Source organism: Elaeis guineensis, chromosome 3 (assembly GCF_000442705.2).
Source record: "Elaeis guineensis isolate ETL-2024a chromosome 3, EG11, whole genome shotgun sequence".
Classification (NCBI taxonomy): Eukaryota; Viridiplantae; Streptophyta; class Magnoliopsida; order Arecales; family Arecaceae; genus Elaeis; species Elaeis guineensis.
In genome coordinates this window covers 98,313,903-98,338,498 of record NC_025995.2, presented here as the reverse complement: position 1 = coordinate 98,338,498, position 24,596 = coordinate 98,313,903, and the positions used below count along the sequence as shown (strand labels likewise).

The following is a 24,596-nucleotide window of genomic DNA, read 5'->3' as shown; positions in this document are numbered from 1 at the left end:
GACTGATCATCTTCATCACCATCTTCATCTTCATCTCCATCTTCATCATTGTTACTATCCTCATCAAGCCATTCTTCTTCAGCCTCATTCTTATCTGACTCAAAACTTTGGCAATCAGAATTTATTCCTATACCGACCCAATCATCATCTCCCATTTGAGTGTTGTATCCCGTACTTACTATTACTTCCATCACAGGAGAAGTCATCACAGGATTTTGAATAATTGGACAATTAGGGCCAACAGCATTAGAATATTGTTCTGCAAACATGGCCTCAATACCAATAGTTCACACCATAGGACTTGAAAAAGCTGAGGAAGGTCCAAGAGTATTACTCCCTTGGGTTAAAAACCCACTAAAGTACCCAAACATTGATACCATTATTTGAGTAGTATTTTTATTAGTGAGTACATCTTTCTTTTCAATATATAATTCAATATATCGATATTCTTGATATTTTAAAGAAAATATCAAAATTTCTTGTACATCTTCAATGTCATCAATTGAAATTTAGATATACTTACTCTTCATTAATTGTCCTAACATATTATATAGGAGATCCCTACCTCAATTTGATTTCATATTTTTTCTGTCTATAGGAATACCACTGGATTAATGGTCTAACAATTTTTGATATGATAATGATGAAGACAACCTAACCATTCGACTCGCAGGTTGACTGTACTGTACGTCATCTTCGCCATATTCTATTATGCCATCATAATACAATAGTAGACGAACCCGAGCACTAGCTATTTTCTCAAAAAATTCTATGATAGCTACAAAATTAAAATATTTAGTATTAATAATTATTTTGATAAAAATAAAAAATCTAGATTGTCATAAATTAATGTTAAGAAAATCATCCGTATTTAATGTATTTATTTGTGAATTCCATCATCTAAATGTCACAGCAATATAGCAAACAATTATTCAATAACTAATTTTATTAATTTAATTATCCAAGAATATAACAAACAACATTAATGGATTCATTAATTAGGTATTCTGTGAATCTATTTCTCCACTAAAACACCTACATTAATGGAGTACACACAATTGAATGCTACATTTATAGATAAATTAGGTAGTTGTAAGAAACCATAGCGTCACGGCTATGCGTTGTCGGCGTTAGGTACGTCGCTGTGGCGTTGGACAGCTACATCGGTCATCTGAAAATGAAAAAGAGCCCCGGGGGGCAAGGAGAAGGAGAAAAAAACTAGAAGGGGGGAGAGAGAGAAGGAAGAGGAGCAGAGAGGGCGTCGGATAGAAAGAGGGCCATAGGGGGGAATCGGATGGGAAGAGGGGGGCGGTGGTGGGAAAGGAAGAAGGAAGAAGCCCGGAGGGGCGAAGGGGGTGGGCGGGCGTCGGATGGGAAGATGGGCGGAGGGGGTGGGCATTGATTGAGATGGAGACAGAAGAAACCCGGGGGGGTGGGCATCGGATGGGAAGGAGAAAGGCCGCGATGGGGGGGAAGCGAGCGTTGGCCCAGGGGGACGAGGTGGTGGGGTGGGCGTCGGATCGAAAGAAGAAAAGGCCAGGTGGGGAGCACGTTGGGTGGGAAGAAGAAGAAGATGCAGACGGTGTGAGATTTTATAGGGGCTCACTTAAAAGCACCATTCAGAATGGCGCTTCTGGAGGCACCATTCGGAATAGCATTTTTATGGAAAAAATATTCGTTGCAACAGTGATACCACATCAAATCTATAACAAACCAATGAAAACCTTTATATTTTATCGGTTGCCGTATATTTCATGTTCCCGTGGATAATACCCCATACTATCCCTTGTATTTCATCCATTTCTGACTGCTGATTGGTTTGTTATAACGGTGACATAGTATCACCATTGCAACGAAAATTTACTCATTTTTATGGGCCACATTATCTTCCAGCGCCATTCTGAATGGCATTTCTAGAGGTGCCATTTTGAATGACATTTTCATAAGCCACATCATCCCACTATGTATCTAAAGGAGGTGGGTTGATCGGGCAAAAAATATCATTTGGAATGATATTTTTTTGACTAAAAAAAAATTATTCCAACTGATATTTTTATCTTTTATATTATTTTAATAAATAAGTTCAAAGATGTATTATTTTAATAAAAAAAAAATTTAACAGTATTAGATAGGCAGAGAAACTCAGCAAAATAAGAATAAATTAAGAGAGAGAGAAAGAGACAGGGCGCGTACGCATACCTCGCGTCTTATCCTTTTCGTCAGCCTCACATGGTGTCCATCTGCAAGGCACAAGAAAACACCGCATACAGCGTTCTCATCCTATTACGCATGCTTTTGTGATGCGTCCAAATCAAAGACATATTCCGACACTGCTCTGGCGCTTGCCCTCGGGGGAGATCCAGAGTTCAGACACCACCAATTACTCAATTGTTACCAAAAAAAAGTAACTCAATTATTACAATATTACTTTAAAAAAAAGGTGGAAGCATAAGATATTTTTCAAATTTAGATATTATTATAATTATGACTATTCTATTTATTATTATTTGAAAAATAAATGAAGGTGATGTTTTAAAATAGCATGCAAGTGGCATTACAGTACATATGCTCCCTTCGTGACTCTTTTGAAGCAATGCCTACGAGGAACATGAACCAGGGGAGTCTGTCTTATAGATGTAGTAGTGCAATAATCAATTTTTATAACATTAATATCTTTATTTTTAATAAATAAATAGGATTATAAATTAATAAAAGCTTCACAGCACTCCATCCTAATCAGCCATGAACACTGCCAGGAGTAACTTTTAAACATTAGGACTCTTGTCGGGTCTCTCTCTTTTCTCCTTCAATTAAGTATTTTAATTATATTGATGCCCTAAGGATGGGGCCTCTGGAATGATTGCCGACAGTAGCATCCGTGGAAAATCTGTCTCCGATTACTTCTTTTTATCTTCTTTTTGGTCTATACTGGATTAAAGTGAAAAATGAGGTCTGCTACCAATTTTGTACTCAAATTTATTCCCGCTTTCCAATATCATCCAGGTAACTGGCAGAGTTCTGTAACCTCTCATCATGGTCCATACAGGATTTAAAGGCTTTAGGCATCTGGACTCTATTAGCAATACGGGACTCTGTCTCGGGCTGATCAACATCAATGTATTCAAGTAACACAATTCTTAACGAATCTGTGGTAAAAATCTAAGAGGTGCACCCACACACACACGCACGCACACAACACTATAACGTTCTAATGCTTCAAATAATTCCAGCATTTGTCGGAAATTAAATAAACAAGACAGGCACGTAGACTTATTAGTAATAATACAACGCTCTTGGGGTTCCCTCCATCTGTTTGTCATGTTTACTGAGAGAAACAAGAGAAAGTTTATAAAATAAGGATTTGATTAATTTGCTTGATATAAATGGCCGATAATGTTTCATTGTTGGAATAACGATTGGCATTTTTCATGCAACTTAATTTTAAGAAAAGGGCATGCAGGTAGCTCCTTGCGTTATTGGGTACATTTCACATACGTTAGTGTTTTTATGCGGTAGCTTTAGTAATGGACAATATTCACATTAGTTTTTCTCAAATGAACACAAATTTGAATCTTAATAATTATTTTCCTTTCTGTTTTCTTTAGGTCAATGATCAGCATGTCCTTTGTTGATGTTTCTTCTCATCTTTTTTTTTCTTAAGGGCCCATTCTTTTACGGATAAAAGATTTACTTAAGAAACTATATTTTTCTAGATAAATATTTTTCAGACAACATTTAGACAGAATATTATATTATATAATATTATATTATTAATATATTATAATATTATATCTTATATTAGTATAACATAACATATACTATATAATATTATTATATATAATAATATAGTATGATATATTATATTATATTAATATATACTATTATACATAAAATATATTATATTATTATAGTATTATATAAATATATATAATATATTATAATATATTGTTATATTATTATGTTATTATATATTATAATATATTAACTTATTATAATATGATATAATATAATGTATTATATTACATTACATTACATAACATTATATTAATATATATTAATATATAAGAATATATTATATTAGTATATTATTATAATATATTATATAATAATTATATTTTATTATTATATATTCTATCTTTATGATATATTATCATATATTATAATAGTATATTATATTATTATATTATTATTTATAATATTATAGTATAAAATATTAGTGTATTATATTATTTTATTGTTATATATTATTATAATATAATATATATCATATTATAATAATATATTATATTATATAATATTATGATATATAATAATATATTATAAATATTAATATATAATATTATTTTATTTTATTGCTATATATTATTATATTATTAATTATATAAATATATAAAATAATAATAAAATATTATATATAAAATATATTATATTATTATTATAGTATTTTATATGTAATATAATATAATATATTGTTATATTATAATATATTTTAATATATTAATATATTATATAATATATTATATTATATCACATTATATTATATTATATTAATATATAAGAATATATTATATTATTATATTATTATAATATATTATATAATGATTGTATTTTATTATTATATATGATATCTTTATAACATATTATCGTATATTATTATTATTTATAATATTATAGTATAAAATATTAATGTATGGTATTATTTTATTGTTATATATTATTATAATATAGCATATATTATATTATATCATATTGTTATATACAATAATATAGTATAATATATTATAAATATTAGTATATAATATATTATATTATTTTATTACTTTATATTATTATATTATTAATTATATAAATATATAATATAATAATATTTTATTATTATATGATATTATATCATTATATTATTATATTATAATATAAAATATTATTATATTATATTATTTTATTGTTATACATTATTATAATATAATATATTATAATATTAAATTATATTAATATCTTATATTAATATAATATAATATATATTATATATTATATATTATTATTATATATAATAATATAGTGTAATATGTTATATTATTATTATAATATATTTATAAATATTATATTATATTATATTATATTATATTATGATTAAGGATATATTAGGAATGAATTAAATAGGTTATTTTTTTGATTGATGAAAAAATGATTTAGCCACCCTCTAGATCAGTAAGATTTTTTCTTATTTCATAGGCAAATACTATCTATGGAAAAGTAACTTATCCATCTTGAAAATCATAAGAACATGGATAAATTGGTCAATGAAAAAGTTAACCCACTTTTTTTACCCACAAAAGAACAGGTCCTAAAAGAAAAAAAGAAAACTTGCATGAAAGTTTCTTGTAAACATTATAACACTTCAGTGATCCATACGTAGACAAGAATTAATGTATTCAATATATGTTGATTCTTGCAAAACAAGCAAACCTGTATATAGAATGCAAAACAATAATGTATATATACATACATATACATACATACATATATGAAATCTGGTTTAATAAGATTTTTGATTTCTATGGATGCAATTATTATAGATTGGTTTAATAAATTCAAATTATCAAAAAAAGAAAGCAAAAACAATACATATGAAATGCAAGTTTCGAATAGGGACTTTTGAAAAATAGGTACTTGTCTAATATCCCAAAAAAAGAAAAACAAGTTGTCTAAACATTGTTTTAGAAAAATATCCAACTTATTTATCCCAAGTAGAAATGGCAACAAAACCCAAACTCATAGATACCCGACCCAATTGAGTCAGGTAGTCAACACATTGACTGGGTTTGGATCGGATTTGAATAAAACCCAAATACTTAACTTGGAGTTCGGATCGGGATTGGATAGTTATGCACCCGACCCAATACCTAATCCGAACCCAGCCCGAACTATTTTAATATTTTAATACATATATTATATTAAATATATTTTATCAATTATCACCTGCTAGTTATTAAATTCTAACTTATTCATTCATTCCCCTTCTTTCTCTCTTTTTCTTATTCCTTTCGGCCACCACCCCACAAGTACAAAGCACAAAATGACAAATCAAATCCTCCTCACCCACAGTCCCACATGGCCAATCGACCACATCCACACTACCATCCACCAGTCATTCCATCGTCCCTTCCTTTGGTCAGTAGTAACACCGCTGTCAGTCTGTCAATATGTCTGCTATTCCTTCCAAAGCCGACCATCGGTCTATTAGCCATCAATCTATCGTCCATCAATCATTAATTCGATTCTATTTGAAGTATTTTTAGTCTTTTCAACCTCCTCTATTTTCCCAATAATAGACAACCAGATGATGTTTTTAGTTTTTTCTGCCATCCATACTTCATTTTTGTTACTATTTTTTGAGTATTTTTGTTTTTTGTTAATTTGATTGAGATTTTGTTTCTAGATATTGGTTGTTTTATTCTCTTTTGGATATTTTTATTTATTTTTGGGTATTTATTTTTTCAATTTTTTCAATTTGAATTTTATTTTAATTGAATATGAAACTAAGTATTTTTGAATTTTATTTATTTAAGATAGATTTGATTTATGGAATGGTAATATGGATTTAGAATTGGTAGAAATGAAAAAAATGCTTAATATGACTCAATTGAGTTCAAGCCGGGTAAACCCGAATTACCCGACACCTGGTTGAGATGGGTTTGGGTAAAAAAATATTCAGTTCCAATAGTGTTTGGGCTGGGTTTGGATAATTTATTGAGTATTTGGATTTAGATTTGGATAGTTAGAAATTCGTTTCAAACTCGGCTTGATGCCATCCCTAATCCCAAGTATACTCAAGATTTTATTTTGGTAGCCAAGATTTATACCATGTATGTAGAAAATTGAAGTAGTTTGGCATCCCAAACGAGGAATTCCTACATGCACCATTCATCGACTCCATGTTTGTATTAGGATAACAGATCTGTATTGATATAATTTCTCATAAAAATTTGGAAAAGTAGCCCTGCAATGGAGCAGCAAGGGCGCATCCATTTTCACCCACACCCCCGAACCTACTCATAGAACCCTAATGAGATGGCCCCCATTTGCATGCGAAATGATGCAAATTTGGGTACCTTAAAATAATGCTCTTTTAATTGTGCAACATTGATGATTTAGTAACAAGATTACTTTACATTATCAACTATCAGTCATAGGTGAAACCCATTAATACAATCTCTTGGTATTCGTAATGTACTAACCCTCGTCCTATGCCCGTCTTCCCACGGTTTCAAGTCCATAGATTGAAAAAGATCCAGTGAGGTGCGTCCATCCTCAAAAAGTCGAATTTTTAACAATCCTCTCGTGAACTTGGTTGCGTTTTGTAGGGGAGAAGTATCCATTTTTTAATTCATTTCTGCTACGCGGATCCAGTTGGGTAGTGGGCACCAGCCTCGCAAGCGAGTGAAGGAAGTAGAAGAGCGGCCGTGAGCGAAGAATGTGGACTCTTCCTCTGTTGCCATCTCCTTTCAGTAGAGGAAAGGAACAAATCATAGAGATTTGAGGTAAAAGATGAGACCTTTGAATTGAAACAGAGGCTATGATGCAATGCCGCTTGAGTTCCTGAGATCTCCCCCCTTGAAAAAGCTGGGATTTTCTGGTACGTTTTCGATCTTTCTTGATATCCATATGCTTTCTTTTTCCCTTTTTCTTCTAAAAATTTCATCTTGGTGTGCTCTAAATTCTAATGATCCACTGTTGGCTTTGGTTGGGCTCCATAGAATAGAATAATAAGAAATCCAGCACTCAATGCCATGTTTCGTACCTTACTGAACTGGAACTGAACCACAAAGATCCCCCTTTGGAAAAAGTTCCCTCCTTTGTTTCTCTTTGTTTCCTGTGGCATTGATATTTATGGGACCCTTCCATGGCTCTTTGCAGGCCTATCTCTCTTTTCCTCACAATCCTCTTTTTATTCCACACTTATTTTAGTCTTGGGATCAAGAAAGGAGCCTACTTTAACTGGCTTATGTTGTTTAATCCGGTCTTCTGGTGAATTGGCATTGAGTCAGACAGCGTGGGTGATGTCGAGGCCTCTTTCCCGGTGGTCGACAGGCGGCGGGCGGGTCAGCGGCATCTCCGACCGAGACCCATTCGATCCGGATTACTCGAAGGATTTTGCTGAGAATGGTTTCGGGCACGAGGCTGGAGCTTGTAAGAGCCGGCAGAGAACAGCCCTTCCCTTCCTCAAGCTATGCCTGGCCCTTGCAATAGTGCTTGCCCTCGTGGGTTCCCTTTCTTGGACCATATCCATCTCCACCTCATCTCAGGTTCCCATCTACCGAGGCTACCGCCGTCTCCAACAGCAGCTTGTCTCAGACCTCTCAGAGATCGGCGAGCTATCACTTGCTTCTGCCAAGTTGAGGGAGCTTGAATTCTGCTCATCTGAGTTTGAGGATTATGTCCCATGTTACTACAATGTTTCGGAGAGTTTCGATGCAGGAGATCCTGATCGAACAATTGAGTATGAGCGCCAGTGTGTTCAGCAATCTGCCGAGGATCATGGCTGTTTGGTTCTACCACCGAGGAATTATAGAATTCCCTTGAGGTGGCCGAGTGGAAGAGATTTCATTTGGAAGGAGAATGTGAAGATCACTGGGCATGAGTTCTCCTCTGGGAGCTTGACAAAGAGGTTTGGTGATTTTATTGTCGGATGGATTGGCTTGTTTGTATACTATGTTTGATAGGTCTGACTTGTGAGCTATTGGATGCAGAATGATGGTGGAAGAAGAGCAGATCTCGTTTCGCTCGGACTCCCTCATGGTTGATGGAGTAGAAGATTATTTACATCAGATAGCAGAGATGATTGGGCTGGAAAACGAGTCTAATTTTAATGATGCAGGGGTCAGTACAAGGTTTCTAATCACGGGTTACTTTTTGGTTCTTCTAAATAATCAAGATGTTCATGTTGTATATGCTTATAAAGGGATAACAGAATGTAAAGAGAACAAAGAATATATGAATTTATCAAAAGCTAATTTCATGAAACTATTTTGCATTTATCATAATAGTACTTCTAAAACTGTGCTTGTTTAACTTAGTAAAGTACGATACAGATGTTATATAACAATTATTTTTTGAGTGCAATTGTGTTAGTTGTTGATAGTACATTGTGCATCCGAATATTATAATTATATGAGAACGAGAGGTTTAACAGATTATACCTGGATTGAATTTCAATTTTTTATTTATGTTTTCTGCTTTCAGATTGTTTTGAAGTATGGTATGGTTTTGCACTTCCTTGATAGATCACATGAACTCTTTTTTTTTACAGGAAACAAACTCATTTTACATTTCTTGTTTGTTTTTTTCTAGATCTAGAAAGCAGTCAGGTGTTTGACCTTGCAATCTTATATGCATAGCTCCTTGGGATCAAACTATCATGATAAGAATTCCTCAGTCCATGCTATCGGCTTGCCATACTTATTACAACTTCAATTGCCATGAGCTAATGAAATTGTTTATCATCATCAAGCAAATACTGGTTTTAGCTACCTCAATTTTGATCACTGATCAATTATGACTGCCCGTTTGTGAAGAAAATGAGGCCAATAGAATCTTAACATTGGAATCTTTTAAATTTTTAAATCTTATTTACTATTATTTTTCTTTTAAAAACAAAATTGTAACTTCAATCTGCTCTTTTCTTCTTAGACCATATCCTTTTTATGAGATTGCTAGAAAACATATCTACTGTAAGTGCAGAGTGTCATGATTTCTCTGAAGAGCAATTGCCTGCTTTTCCTATTCGCTATTTTTTTTTTCTCTGTGTCCATTTTCTTCCATCTGTTTCTTTTCTAGAGCCTCCTACAAAGTAAATACATTCACCATTTGATGACATATTGTTTTTATAATGTTTATAGTATCTTCAGTGAAACTTCCTTTAGAATGAAAATTCATTCGATCTATTTCGGCATTCATTTCTGCATAAATATCCGCAATCATGTGCTTGCTGTAGCTTAAATTCAAATGTAGTTTTGGAAACCGGGATGTTCATCCTAAATTGCATGACCCATTGATCTTTTGGAAAATTAGCTAATTTTCTTTATTACATCATCTGTATATATGATATCAACTGGATTACTTTTCATTGTATGTTGCAGATCAGAACTGTCTTAGATATAGGGTGTGGCTTTGGTAGCTTTGGAGCACACATCTTCTCCAGACAGCTGCTGACTATGTGTATTGCGAACTATGAGCGCTCGGGTAGTCAAGTCCAAATTACTCTTGAAAGAGGCCTGCCTGCTATGATTGGTTCATTTGCATCTAAACAGTTGCCATACCCATACCTCTCTTTTGATATTGTGCATTGTGCAGGATGTGACATTGACTGGGAGAAGAAAGGTTTGTATTAAATTATATAAGTGCTCTGAATTTACTATTCTTGGTTGATTGTACATCATCTCCTCTTTATTTTTTAAATGTATTTGGGCTGCAACAATTTTAGTCAACCAAGTTTCAGTAATGTTTTTTATGAAGTCAACTAGATAATTATGAAATGTAAGTGATTGATAATGGTCAGTAAGCAGAATAGCTGATTAGATTGTTAAACGGACCAATTCTAATGTCAAATCTTGTTCACAAATTTTCCTATTAGAGTAAGAATTAGTTTCCAGAGAATTGATGTTTAAGTTGGACAAGTAGTGGAATCAAGGATAACGTCACCATGATATGTGCAAATCTGCTAATATGATTAGTGGCTGCAAAGGACACTTGGTTTTGTTTAATTATCAATTGACCATAATTTTATTTAAAGGCTGGATTTTGCATTCTTTATTGATCAATATAGTCACCTGAAGCATAGCGGCAAGACCTGACCACTGGCAGGGGATGAGGAACCAAGAAATCAAGAGTGTTGTCATATTGAAGATTTTGACTCTAGAAATCTTGGTTGCCAACCATGATTGTTCACTGGTTAGACTCTCAAGCATTATAAAATATCAAGTGAATCAATTTTGAGAACAGGCAAATCCAGTCAACATGATATTTGAAGCTTCTACCGCTTCAAATTTGCATTCTGCAATATCCAGCATATGATAGGTCAAACTCTATTGCTTAGATCTAAAACCCCCCTCCCTTTTTTGTCCCATCCAGAAGATGTTGTCAGCTACTGTGGTTTTCTAGTTGGTATGATTCTTGTTATATGATGGTTTGGTCCTAATCCCTGTATCCAGCCTAAATCTGGACTTCCTCTTGGCCCCAAGATATGAAGCTAATCTTGATGTCTGCATTAATCTTGATGTCTGCATTAATAGTATGTCTCATGTGCATTGTGCTCCATGATTCATTCAATTTGTAGCGATAACCTAGGAGAAATTTGTTGACCTATCTGATGTAAAATTTGTTCTTACACGGAAAAATGCTTTTGAACAGGGAAAAAAGATTATATATTTTCTCAGTCCCTTCTTCCAGCAAAGCATAAATGATATGATGAAGTAACCAACTCTCTATTGTAGATTTCCAAAAACATTATTGGGATGCTTGACAACAGGAGTGAAATAGATAGTTCCCCTTCTTCTGAGTTTGGTAATCTGTATGATCATTTGAAGCCTTGAGTCTTTTTTCATAATGTAAGTATGACTGATGAATATCAACACTAGAAGGAAAATCCGAAAATATATAAGAAAAGTATCTAGGTGTCCTTGCAGTTGCATTATTGCAGCTGCACGTTTTCTTTCCTGTTATGACTTGAATGGTCCCTCAGTGTTTGCTTTTATTCGCTTCCTTCTGGCCTTGTACAATGATATTTTTCCCGGTTAGTGAACATAGAATTGTGACTTATGATAGGCTTCATTTAGCGTTTTACCTGCCTTAAATTGTCCATTAAAGGTTTTATTTTATGATGTCTCCATACTCAAAATGATATTGTTACTACATGTCTATACTAATCGATCCATCATCTTTCTAACATCTTTAATAAGAAATGTTTTAAGCTTTACAATTTATCATAATCTTTTTCTTTTTCTTGTTAAGAAACAGCACAACCATCCAAAACCTTTAAAATCGGTAACAACATTGTAAAAGCAACATATTCCTCAAAATCATTGCTGCTTCTGCACTCTTCTAACAAAGGATGCAGCACCTAAGGACAAAAGGAATGCACTATAGAGTTTTGTGGATAATTATTCTTTTTGACACCACCACCTCTGCTAGTATTGGAAAACTGAGTCACTTGCAAGCATCAGATTCCATGGTGGTGTTTGGATAAAAAGTAGAACTAAGTGCTCAACTTATGAAGAGAGGTTGGTCTTCGAAATTAAAGATATGTGTGTCGAACCTGTTTTATAATCACTTTTATTTTGAAGAGCATCCATTCCAATTAGTTATCTGTAAAAGATAATTTTTGTTTTTTTTTTCCTTTGTCATTATTGTTATAGTTTTGAATCATCTGCTTGTTTTGCTTCTCTACCAGCTGATGTCCTAACAACGATGCTGATTGCCCAAATTAAATTATTTTATCAAAGAGCTATAAACTATGTCTAACTAGACATATTTATATCCTCTCTCTTTTGTCCTTTTTCTTTTTCGTGCACTTGGGTTTTTCTCTTTTGGGGGTTTTTTTCTCTTTGGCTAGTCCATTTGGTTGCTGACTTGCTGTTATGATGCTGTTACAGATGGCATTTACTTGACTGAGGTTGACAGACTCTTAAGGCCTGGAGGTTACTTTGTCTGGACTTCACATATGAATACTCAAAGATCACTGCATGATAAAGATAATCAAAAGAAGTGGTCACTCATTCGTGATTATGCTGAGAAAGTCTGCTGGGATATGCTGTCGCAACAAGATGAGACAATTGTATGGAAAAAGACTACCAAGAAGAAATGTTACAGATCTCGGTATGCAAACACCATCTTTATGAATTAGGTTTTTCTCTCCGCTGTCAGATCATAGTTTAGGCAACAAAAGCAGTCATCTGTTTTCAATACATGTGCTTTGAATGTTTCCTAATTTATCTTGATTTGATGAAAACATCTGTAGGAAATCTGGACCTGCTGTTTGTGACAGAACAATTGATCTTGAGTCTCCATATTACCAACCACTCAATCCTTGCATAGCAGGAACCAGAAGTCAGAGATGGATTCCTATTGAACACCAGAGACCATGGCCTTCTCGAGCTATGTTAAACTCCACTGAACTAGATATCTATGGTATACACATCTGCATCAAAAACATATGCATGTCTGTGCAATTACAAATTATTTTACTGTCATGCCCGCATTGTGAATAATTATTGTTAGAAATTCAATTTTGTTCATACTGTTATTAACTTATGCTTTTACTTTTTCAGGATTACAGTCAGAGGAATTTGCAGGGGATGCATTGAACTGGAAGTCTGTGGTTCATGATTATTGGTCTCTTCTTTCACCTTTGATATTCTCAGATCATCCAAAGCGACCTGGTGATGAAGAACCTTCCCCTCCTTTCAACATGCTTAGAAATGTACTAGACATGAATGCTCGGTTTGGTGGCTTTAATGCTGCTTTATTGGATGCTGGGAAGGCTGCATGGGTTATGAATGTGGTTCCCACAAATGGTCCTAACTACCTTCCTCTTATCTTTGATAGGGGATTCATTGGTGTTCAGCATGATTGGTATGTACAACTGTTTTTTTGGCAGATTGCAGTATATTTTTCCTTATATTCTGGATAACTACTGTCAAGCAATGGTATGCATACGTGTTTTACTTCTTCTACCTCCACCTAAATACAGAGTAAAATCCTTACTTTTCCCCTTAGGTTGTCTTTTCTAACGTTATAACCATGATTCTACACTTTCACATGACTTAGAAATTTTAATTTTGATTGCTGAAATTTTTAGGGGATGTTTGGTTGCTAAAAGGAGGAGGCTTAAAAGGAAAAACAATATTAGATGAATGGATGGAGAATCAAGATCTTGGAATATTATACTCAAAAGAATAAATTTTCAATTATCTTATTTTAAATTATTTTGGATTTTCACTGCAGAATCAAACAACCAAATGTATAAGATGTAAATCATGGAATACCATGATCTTATTAGAAACCCAAATGCATGTTCAGTAATTCACTCTGCTGATCAAAAATTTAGCTTGTGGACCTTCTCCTGATTTCTGTGCAATTAAGCCACTAGCTCTACTTTTTTCTTTTCTCTTTTTTCTTTTTTCATTTTAGCATTGAGGTTTAACTTCTATACATTGAATCTCCTCTTTTTCTTTATGAGCCATCCAGCTTCTTGGCTTTTAAACCTCAAATTCATTTTGATGGTTCCTGTGGCTGTGATTAGTGTTTCCGACACCAAGATATATTTACTAGAATGTGGATATTATGTATTATATTAATATTATGAAATTAATATTTTAACTTTTTGATGTTTACTTCATATTTTTTTTAATAATTGCCTGGTTTGCCATTTCTTTAATCAACTGATCCTTCAGTGAAAATACATGATGTTTTTTTATGAATTAATAGGTGTGAAGCATTTCCAACATATCCAAGAACATATGATATGGTGCACGCTGAAGGATTGCTAACACTTGAGACCTATCAAAGGCACAGGTGTTCCATGCTTGATATATTCTTGGAGATAGATCATATTCTCAGACCTGAGGTATGATATTCATCAGCAAAGCTTCATATGGACCACTTGCATGTTTGTTGCCAATGTTTTCATGTGCAATCAATATTCTCATACAGCCAGAAATAAAGGATAAGGGAACGATATTGTGCATGTCATATCTAAACATTCACTGAACTGCACAATTTTTGTTGTGTTCACAACAAATTGAGGAAGGATTGTTTGTGAACAAGACACAAACACTACCATTATTAATCTTCAAACATTATTGACTCTGTTTTCTTGTTGTAACTGTCATTCAAAGTAAATGTGAAAATAAAGATGAAAATTCAATATTGAAAGCCTATTAGTGGATTTGAACCTGTCCTGTTACGTATGAGTCTTGCATTGCATGCCAGAATTTATGCAAGTTAGGATCCTGGGATCATATTTTGGTTAGCAAGTTTGGATTCTTAACTGGCAGGGAATTGGTCTGAATTTGTTCTCGTAGTGCCACCCATATCCATGTGATCACTGCTAATTGTTGCCCTCTATGCCTTTTGCAGCAATTTTGGTTCAGAGGCCAAAAATATTTCCCATATCTCCAAAACATCTTCACATCACTTGATACTGTGTGGTGTGTATTGACCATCTCCAACTAAATTTTATCTTATGTCGTGGCATTGGCCACTCGAGAAGCTTACATTTTAAGTATGAAGTATAATGGGGAGTCATAATTATATGACAATATCATTAAACAGTACAAAATTTTTATCAAATATAGCTTAGTACAGAGTAACATTATCATTCTATTCATGGTTAAAGGGTGGAGTTAATGTTGAACTGCAATGTATGGAATAGAGGAGGTGCTTAGAATAGATTTAACAAGATATCGTGCAGAATGTTGGTGTTGAATTAGCATAAATGCAACAGCATCTCAAGGAACATGCTTTAGATATTAGTAGGTTATTTGTGTTAAGGAACTGTTGATAGCATGAGTTTGGAATGATTTCCCATGCCAAGGGGTGGAACAAAGATCTGAAATATAATCTTTCCAGTTCAGCCCATTAAGAGGGTGCTTGGTTGGGGGGAGTGGGGGTCTGGAATCAGAATAGGAATGGGTGATTCCCATTCCAACCATTTGGTTGGGAGGAGTCCGATTCTGATTCCGATTCCGAGGTGGAATGGGAATGGCCCAATCTATATGGAACTTAATCCCTACTCTTCTCTATAGATTCAAATTTCTATTCCAATTCCGATTCCGATTCTGGTCATGAACCAAGCGGTTTAGAGGATTTGACCATTCCGATTCTAATTCTAAGTCATTCCGATTCCCATTTCGATTCCGATTTCGATCGCGAAACAAGCACCCCCTAAGAGTGGTGTTAATTCTAGATTGGGAGAGATTCCAACATTTTTAAGGATTCCCTGTCATTGCAGGAATCAGATTGTTATTCGAATATTGAGGAGTTTTGCTTGTATTAGGTGGATATGGCTGGATAATTTTAGGTGGTATTTTATAGCGATTTTGCCAAGTTGTGCAGAGATTATAATTCTTTTTAAGAACTTAACAGCCGTCCATAGGAATTGACTGTTGTTGTTATAGTTTGTAATAGTTTTGCTTTAATTTGGTTAGCAAATATAGTTTTATGAGTTTTCTGTGGGAGGAGCCACAACTACATGTGTTTCATTGTTCAACAGTCTATGAAGTGCTGAGTGGTTTCTTGGAATCCTTATAAGGCAGGAATTATTTTGGTGAATATATTCTTGTCTTTGCCATAACATACAGCAATTGAAGTATCTCTTGGCCTTTCTACTTGAACAAGTAAATTATGTTTATATAATGATTTTTCTTTTTGAGAGATTTATGTAATGAATTTTCAAAGCTCTATTAGCTATCTATAAGATCTAGACTACAGTGTTATCACAAAATTTCCTTTATTCTTCTTCATCGGACATGCTTTTGTTGATTCCTTGCACCTTTTCTTGCTCTATAGTGGAATCTAATACTCAATGGGCGTCAACAATATTGTACATGGACAGAGTTGCCTGGCTGAAATGGATTTTGTATCTTATAACATCATTTTACAAGATACCTGGCTCACGCCATTGCTCTGAATCCTTTTTGTTTTTTTGGGTAGTGTGGATAAAGGAAAAAAAGAGCAGTTGGATCTGTATCGATTCAAGAATCGAAGTTCATTGAATTTTAGAGTACCTATGTGATGTGAAGAACTGAAGTCCTTAACTCATAATCTCCATCCCACTTATATGCTGACATGAAGCATTATAGTATAACACAAAACCAGAAAGATGTATTATTTCTCTTGTGCTACTTGATTCAAAAGCTAATACCTGTTTGCATGTATGTAGGGTTGGGTGATAATTCGTGATAAAGATCCTCTCATTGAAGCAGCCCGATCTGTTATTGCACAACTAAGATGGGATGCACGCATGATGGAGCTTGACAATGACAGCAATAAGAAACTCCTAGTTTGTCAGAAACCCTTCTTCAAGAAACAACACAAATAGATAAGATTTACTATATCTTGTTTTTCAAAAGGTATACAGTATTCAATTATTTTGTGGATGGTAATTGTCATAAAGCCCTATCATAAAGCGGGTAGCAATAAAAGTTAGAACAAAGGAAGAGGTGAGAAGAATTTGTGGCGGATTTGAGCTCATGCTGCTGTGGAACCGCAAGGTCTCCATAGATCTTGTAATTAAGCAAATGCAGGTTGGAGAGTATAGTGTAGGCTCAGTTTTTTCATTAAAAGGTTGTTGTAAGGATAGAATAATGAATGCTTGCAAGTGACTAATAGACTGTGAAAAGGATCATAAACTAAATGAATGATGCTGTAACATAAGTACTCGATATGACCAAAGCATTATGCAAGTGTATTATTTGTTATTACCAAAGCAATATGCAATTGTATTTTGTTCTTTTCTTCATTGTGTCGTACTCTTTTGTTGCAGTGTTTCTTTCTATGAATCCATACCATTATGCTGCTCATCTCAGTTGCCGACTTGAGAGCTGAATATTATATAAGACAGTATACCTAATTGTCATTACTTATTTTTGATTTATCAACAGACCACAAATTAGCTGCTCTCATGATATCTTAGGTACATGAAGTGGTTTGGCAGTGATGTGCCAAGATGTTAGAAGGTAGCACTTTATTTGTTAGAATATATTTAAGCCTGCTAAACTGATAGGCAAGGTTGACATAAACCGATTACTAGAAGTAATCTGTCATTGGGAATGCCATTTCTTCCATCAGTGCATAATTAATTTAACTATATATTATATAACATATATATGCACACACCGCAGAATAGCATTCTGCAGCACTTATTTGCTCTAAAACAAATGTGTCTACCCTGCATAATCCAATTAAACTAATTATGTGTAGAAATCTCAAATAATAAGGTTTCCTTTTTATTTGTCAATGTTATAAATTCACTGGAGACTAATTATGAGAAACTATGGGAGTAGTAAGTTGAAAAGATAAGTATATGCAACAATACAGTGAGTCTGTAGGTTTCAACATTCTCATGTCTAACAGAGACATGAACTGCTTAAATATTGTATTTTGATGTACATGTATTAGATGTATGTTTGTAGGTATACATATATCAGATCAGATTTAAATCTCATCTATTTTTATTAGATTAGATGTATGCATGTATTGTATACATAGACCTAATCCTAGGCCTTTTTTTACACCTAAACCTGTGCCATTGCACTTGTCAGTGCAAGTTGTATATGTATTATATAATATCATTATAAAAACATTATAATCATCACAATTCCTATACAATAGTCTTTATATTATTTGGCAATACATATTCTTAAAGCATAAGATAGTGATCGGAACTATCACAGAAGCCATTGTTTGTTTCATAATGATGAATATTATATGCTTATTGAGCTGCACGTCTGTTTGTTGTCGTATAACGTACTATCACAATATTAACAATTAAATATTCAAAACATCATGGAGAATTAGTTGTGCTAACTATTTCATAAGTTAATTTATAAAAAATTATTATATATTTGGTATACCATAAATAAATTTATATTAAAATATGAATGTTATAGAATTCATATCATACTTTTATTCATAAATAAAAAAAGACCCTTCTCTGTAACCCCACCAAACTGTGGTGATATTGCTAACATGTGATCATGTCAACTTCAGAACTAACAGAACCCAAAAGCTGCAAATGGACCAATGACCCTCATAACAGTCCCAAATTCACTACAAGGCATTATTCACGTCCAGATAATGGATAATATTCCATGGTACAAACTATTCCACACTTATTTCCTTGAAGAGATTGAATGTTGGTGCCTGCTTTTTGATCTGTGCCTGCTGTCCTTCTGCCCACCAATGCTACCCAATCCCCTGAGGCTACTTCCTTCCCCACTCCTGCCCCTGATTGAAGAGTTTGATCCTTGGCTCACTCGCCTAGTCGCCCTCCTCCGAGAGCTCCACCCACCATTCCCAAGTGCAGCCTTGGCGACACTGTCAGAGGCCACCTCCCTTGCCCTCTGTGGCTTGATAGGCTGCTTGTTTAGATAGGCTAGCCTTGGGAGGAGGCCTGAGACTGCCTTGCGAAGCTGATCATCCCCGATGTTTCTCTGGATCGGATTGCCCAATAAATTGAGGGCCAAGAGAGAATTGTAGTTGGCAACAAGCTGGCCCAGGGCCTTTGTAGTGGTTATCTTGTTGAAGCTCAGGTCTAGGACAGTGACCTTCAGGAGCCGGTGGAGTCCCTCCACATCACTGATCTTGTTTCCAGCAAGATAAAGCTCTTTGACGAGAGTGCAGTTTGACAGTCCTGGAATAAAGCACATCATGCGATTATTGCCTTTTTCAGTTTTTATGTAAATTTTCAGTTTCAGTCATCATGCTTGTAAGTGTCATTACTCTGAAGTTTTGATCTTTTATGGAGTCTTAGGAGCAGAGATTCAGATTGTACAAAAAAGATTCATTGGAAACTACACCATTTTCTGAAAATATTATGACCAATCCCTAAATAAAGATAAAGTGAACTGGCACTGCATAATGATGAACATATATAGCTGCACCCATATGGTCTTGGATAAGTAGATTTCACTAATTATAACTCCTTACTCTCACCAAAAAAAAGAAAAGAAAATACAATTCCTTATTGCGTTCATTCCACAGAAAGATACATGGTGTACACAGCTCATTAGTCCTTGAGTGCTTTATCTCATGAAGAGATAGAAATTATTTGTGGTCCGAGCCAAACAGGATCTATTACTACAAATTGTGAATCATTTTACGCTCTCATGACATTGAGTCAAAAGTAAATTGTAAGATCATTATGTAAGTGATCACAACTAGCATACTAGGAGATCTTTTGTGGGACCACCAAATCAATTAGGATATAAGATATTATCAGTCTAGGGTACAAGGACACATGGTAAGGATGAAGCAATATTTGTCCCATACAACTCACTTTCTGACTAAGGTGTCTAAGGAGGATTCTACATGGTCCCCAGCAAGGAATCTAAAATTACCAGCTAGTGAGAGGATGCCAACTTATGAAATGAGACATCTCATGTATAAAACCTAGCAAAGAACTTCAATCAAAGGATTGTGTCAGAAGCATGTGATCTACCATGGACCGTGAAGTCCAATAATCTACTGACAGCCAAAAACATATATTGAGTTCTCTGACACCTTGGAGAGACATTTTTCCAGCTCTTGATCATTTAAGATGCTTATTTTGGTAGGATAATGAGAAAAGAAAGAGGCTCTTAGTGAAAACAAATAACAAATTGAACCAATGCTACTCTCATATTTAGAAAAACTAAAAGAACATACTTGGAACTATATGCATTTAAGAAGCATAGCATATATGGAGAGAATGAAAACTGAAGGATAAAAAAATGCTCACCATGACCAATTCGTGATATTCGGTTATAGCTGAGATTAAGAACTCGCAACCTTGTCAGTTCTCTGAGGCCCTCAATGGTGGCAATCTTGTTCCTGGACAGGTCAAGTGTGTGAAGGCTCTTGGGCAGTGATCCCGGGGAAATATGAACTGCAGCAATAGCAAGTAGTTTACACACTCAAATCTCAAGAATCTAGAGATACACAACATACCAAAAGTCCTGTTTCAATACCTATGAAGTTGCTGGATAAATTGATGGAACGGAGGCTGGTGAATGCCGAGATGGTGGGAATGACCTTCAAGCCCATGCCAGAGATATGAGCCACAGAGGAGAGTGAATTCAGAGATTGGATGACATTGTTGGCCTGCACAACCTCCTCCAAGCGCCAGATTGAGTGAGAGTGGTTCTTCCCTGAAGATTCCCCAATATCAAAAGAATTTGGGGGAACAACAGCTGAAGTTGCTTCCCCTTCATTATTGTCATCATCATTGAGTGGGCAAAACAGATTGTCCTCAAGGCTATTTACCCAAGCATTGACTCTGTCTATGGGGGAGGATTGCGCAGAGAACGCAACCCACTGGTTCTGAGGCCATAAATCAGTTCTAATTCTACTCATTGGCTCCTCCATTGGTTTCTTTTTCCTCATGTCACCACTTGGCTCAAGTGTGTCTGAAGTATACCCGCCTTTCTGGTTGGAGGCATCACTCGCAGAAATTAGCCTCTGCACCTTAGAGGTCCAAGGCTTATGGAGATTTCTATGACTCCAGAGGAAAAGCTTCCACCAGAGCTTTCTGCTTCTTGAAGGAAGTACCTGGCTCGAAGACCTCTTCTTTAGCATCACCCTGTCAGCACTGCAATTGCTCTTCATAGATAATGGGCTTCCATGAAGGGCGTTGAAAGCATCTCCTCCAACATTTCCTGATAAGTTTTGGAGATCACTATAGGAGTGGGACTTTGTCGGGGATTCAAGAAATGTACTAGATCTCTTTGTCTCAATGTTGGAACAAGAGCGCTTCAGCTTGGGAGAACCCCAGAAGGCTGTAGTCCTCCCCATTCCCGGGTCACTCACGTGCCCACTCTGAATCATCATCTCTGGTGTGATGCCTTCCTCCCTCTCGGACTTGCTCTCTTGCCCAGAATTATTCAACTCCATGTTCGAACCAATCAAACCATAAAAATTGAATTCTCCTTTGTCTGCTGCTCGGGCTTGGAGATCAAAGTCAGAATAATCCCTCTTCATCGATACGATCTCCTCGTGCTCATCACCCCCCTCATAAGCAGCCTCAGCTCCTAGCAAGTTCTCACCTCTATCTGCTTCCTCCACCAATTTCACATTACAAATAGAGCTCTTCAGTGGAGTAGCTGAAGCGAAAGATGCCTCCTCTGTGCCCTTCCCAATCAATGGGTTTACAAATTCTTCTGGCTTCACTCGCAGATCTACATTGGCATTAACTTTCTTCAAGTCTATACCCTTGGGAGATTCCTGCAAATAATTAGAACTCAAAATTAGTCTCCAATCCAAAAGAAATCCAAGTATCAAAATTTATCAAATAAAACCATGCAAGAGAAACTGCATGGCTGCTTACTCTGGATTTCTTCTTCTTCTTCCCAACCAGAAGTGTAGAAAAGCAATTGAATCTCGCCATTTGGGATACTGATACAAGTCAAATCTCAGAGATAGAACAAGATCACCAACAGTTGCGGCACTCAATTTCTACAAAAGGTCTTAATTTTAAGTCCTACCAAGCGTTGCATGACTAACAAACCCGACAAAGAGGAAAGGAGGCAATTGCAAAGGCCTGCCACATATAGATCACCTCTAATCTACAGCGAAGAATTCAAGGGTTAGCCATTATCGATGGGTAATCCTTTTACAATGCGGCAGAGGAGCCAAACAAGCAGAAGAGTGGAGATTGGAATGGAACACAGAAGGAAGAATGCATCGTCCTGAGCCCACACCTTTGTCAAGGTGCGAGGAGATGGTGCCCCAGGGACGGCCAGAGTGATTGGAGAAGACCTTTAGTGCCAGCACTGGTCCTTTTTGGATCCGTCTTTGAAATTAGCTCTAGGAAAAGAAAAAAAAAAAAAAAAAGTTAGATCGTTTAGAACCCAAAAGCCCGAAATTCACCAAAGAAAATTATGAAGAGCAAAGCTTTTTTTTTGCCTTCTCTTTTATTTGTTTTCAACTCTAGAAGAGAAGAACAACTCAAACTCAAATATTATAAGAATTTGCTTAAAAAGAGATAGAAAGAAGAACAGAAACAACTATCATATCTAGTTTGGAGTCAGAAAGAGAAGAGAGGCGAAGAACGACGGACTTACACGGCTTCTAATGACACCTTATTCTAACCCACCAAAAGAAGCACAAGAAGATATCCACAAGTCCCTTAATCTTAAATATTAGAAATACGAAGAGAAAAGGATGCGATTTTTTTGTTCAAAGCTTTCAAAAGGACCAACTTTTCCTCCCTAATTTCTATATGAAACCACACTCCCTCTGGTTTGTGAAAAAAGGAATACAAGAAAAGACATGAACCACAAGTCGGGAAATCGATAATAGATCTAGAAGCAAATAGAAACAATTTTAATCAGGGTTTTCAGGTCCAAACTTGAGAAATCCCCCAAATTATCCTCCTCTTCTATTCCCAAGATGAGAAGAAAGTAGAACAAAAACATTCCATTCTTATTTCCAGTCCATAAACAAATAAAAACCATAAAAGAGAGAAAATATATTGTCTCCACCTCCTCCACCTCTGAAGCAATACCATATATGCTAGATGACCCGAAGAAGATAGAAAGAAGAAGGAATCCATTCTCTTTTTGTGTCCGCTAAGAAATACAATAAAAACAACTAAAGAACATAAAAAGATCTGATCTTTCGCGCACCAACCTCACAAAGATACCACCTTTGGCCTTTCTTTCCCAATCCCCACCAACTCAAACACACGAAGGAGAACTCTTCTCCTCCTCCTAATACAACAGCGATGTAAACAAAACCAATGTCAAAAACAAATCTTTCGCATGAATTTCCGGAACTTTCATCAAAAAAAAAAAGAAAAAGAAAAGAAAAACAAGAATTTCCCGAACAAGTACCTGGCCCAGCCTTCCAGAGCTGTCCACAGAGAGAGACAGAGGTGGGAATGAGAGGTTGGGAGGCTTCCCACCGCCTAGAGAGAAGAGGTGGATGAGAAGGAGCGGCCTTTGGCAGGCGGTGGGGGCTGGAGGAGGAGAAATGGAAGAGAAGTTGGGTTAAAGAGAACGTGTTCGAAGAGGTTGGAAGTAGACAGCCAAGTGTGCTGATGGGAAACCCTATAGACGCGGTTGACACGCGGATGCTCTCGTTGCTAAACTTGGCCGCTTGTAGGAGAACTTTTGGAGAATTTTTTTTTTTTTTTTTTTGGTGTCCAACCGATAATTTCGCGGCTTGAGGTGGTCTACTCAATTTCCTACTCTTTCGGTAATAATGGAGCCCCAAAGCAAGCCTGGATAGAAGCGTGAGGCTGGGAAGGAACGGGGCCCACCCATTTTCATGGGCGAGTTGGCATCTGATTCCTGACCACCGTCGGGGAAATGCCACGCTACTTATTATTATCCTAGAATGCTGCTTTTAATATTCCTTTTACACCAGAAATTAATCTAAATCCATTGACAAAGTGGATTGAGAAAATATTATGCAGAGGTGTTGTTTCACCTACATAATGTGCCATCGAGGTAAATCTTAGAATTTTTACCAAAAGGAAAAAAAATAAATAAATAAATTTAGAATTAGCAAGTAGCAATAGTATTGAGCAATGAAATAATTAATTTATATTATTAGAATCTATTTGATTGGGGTAATTTGGTATGAAAAAATAAATTTCATATCAGATTATCATATTTGATATGAAAAATGAAAAAGAGAGACAATAAAAAAATCGATGGATCTTATATTTATTTTTTAAAGAGATAAGGTAAAACAAATATTGTAGAGATTAGTATTTGATAAATTTTCAAATGATGATAATCTATATTTGATAAAAATATTCTCAACAAAAATGTATATATAATTACTAAATTTGTTCTGATGACTTTCTAAATCCGTTCAATAAAATACTTTTTGTA

The 24,596-nt window shown here is 35.1% G+C and overlaps 2 protein-coding genes across 9 annotated transcripts; one reads left to right on the top strand and one right to left on the bottom strand.

The window, feature by feature from the left end:
* The first annotated feature begins 7,289 nt into the window (after positions 1-7,289).
* On the top strand, positions 7,290-17,521 carry LOC105041597 (probable pectin methyltransferase QUA2). Of its 2 annotated transcripts, none has more exons than XM_073254117.1 (9): positions 7,290-7,636; positions 7,918-8,668; positions 8,751-8,880; positions 10,140-10,380; positions 12,651-12,873; positions 13,016-13,185; positions 13,326-13,629; positions 14,485-14,623; positions 16,940-17,521. In XM_073254117.1, the coding sequence occupies exons 1-9, from the start codon at positions 7,585-7,587 to the stop codon at positions 17,096-17,098; spliced, it is 2,169 nt and encodes a 722-aa protein (XP_073110218.1). In that variant the 5' UTR covers positions 7,290-7,584; the 3' UTR covers positions 17,099-17,521. The 2 variants fall into 2 exon arrangements, with proteins under 2 accessions (XP_073110218.1, XP_010916838.1); XM_010918536.4 differs by having other exon boundaries at positions 7,298-7,636; positions 8,049-8,668.
* A 1,141-nt stretch (positions 17,522-18,662) lies between these two features.
* On the bottom strand, positions 18,663-23,728 carry LOC105041598 (uncharacterized). Of its 7 annotated transcripts, none has more exons than XM_029263499.2 (7): positions 23,589-23,728; positions 22,455-22,560; positions 22,239-22,319; positions 22,082-22,149; positions 20,727-21,978; positions 20,498-20,644; positions 18,663-19,411 (listed from the first exon to the last, which is right to left on the bottom strand). In XM_029263499.2, the coding sequence occupies exons 4-7, from the start codon at positions 22,139-22,141 to the stop codon at positions 18,891-18,893; spliced, it is 1,980 nt and encodes a 659-aa protein (XP_029119332.1). In that variant the 5' UTR covers positions 22,142-22,149; positions 22,239-22,319; positions 22,455-22,560; positions 23,589-23,728; the 3' UTR covers positions 18,663-18,890. The 7 variants fall into 7 exon arrangements, with proteins under 7 accessions (XP_029119332.1, XP_010916842.1, XP_010916841.1 ...); XM_010918540.4 differs by adding an exon at positions 23,386-23,465 and having other exon boundaries at positions 22,082-22,319; positions 23,589-23,720; XM_010918539.4 differs by having other exon boundaries at positions 22,082-22,319.
* Between the last annotated feature and the right edge of the window lie 868 nt (positions 23,729-24,596).

Excerpts from the sequence above, each read along its gene's own strand:
- LOC105041597 (XM_073254117.1), top strand. The coding sequence starts at position 7,585 with ATGCCGCTTGAGTTCCTGAGATCTCCCCCCTTGAAAAAGCTGGGATTT. Across the intron at positions 7,637-7,917 it reads GAAAAAGCTGGGATTTTCTG|GCCTATCTCTCTTTTCCTCA; the intron begins GTACGTTTTCGA and ends GGCTCTTTGCAG. Across the intron at positions 8,881-10,139 it reads CTAATTTTAATGATGCAGGG|ATCAGAACTGTCTTAGATAT; the intron begins GTCAGTACAAGG and ends TGTATGTTGCAG.
- LOC105041598 (XM_010918537.4), bottom strand. The coding sequence starts at position 22,141 with ATGGCGAGATTCAATTGCTTTTCTACACTTCTGGTTGGGAAGAAGAAG. Across the intron at positions 21,979-22,081 it reads AGAAGAAGAAGAAATCCAGA|GAATCTCCCAAGGGTATAGA; the intron begins GTAAGCAGCCAT and ends AATTATTTGCAG. Across the intron at positions 19,412-20,497 it reads AATATCACGAATTGGTCATG|GACTGTCAAACTGCACTCTC; the intron begins GTGAGCATTTTT and ends GCTTTATTCCAG.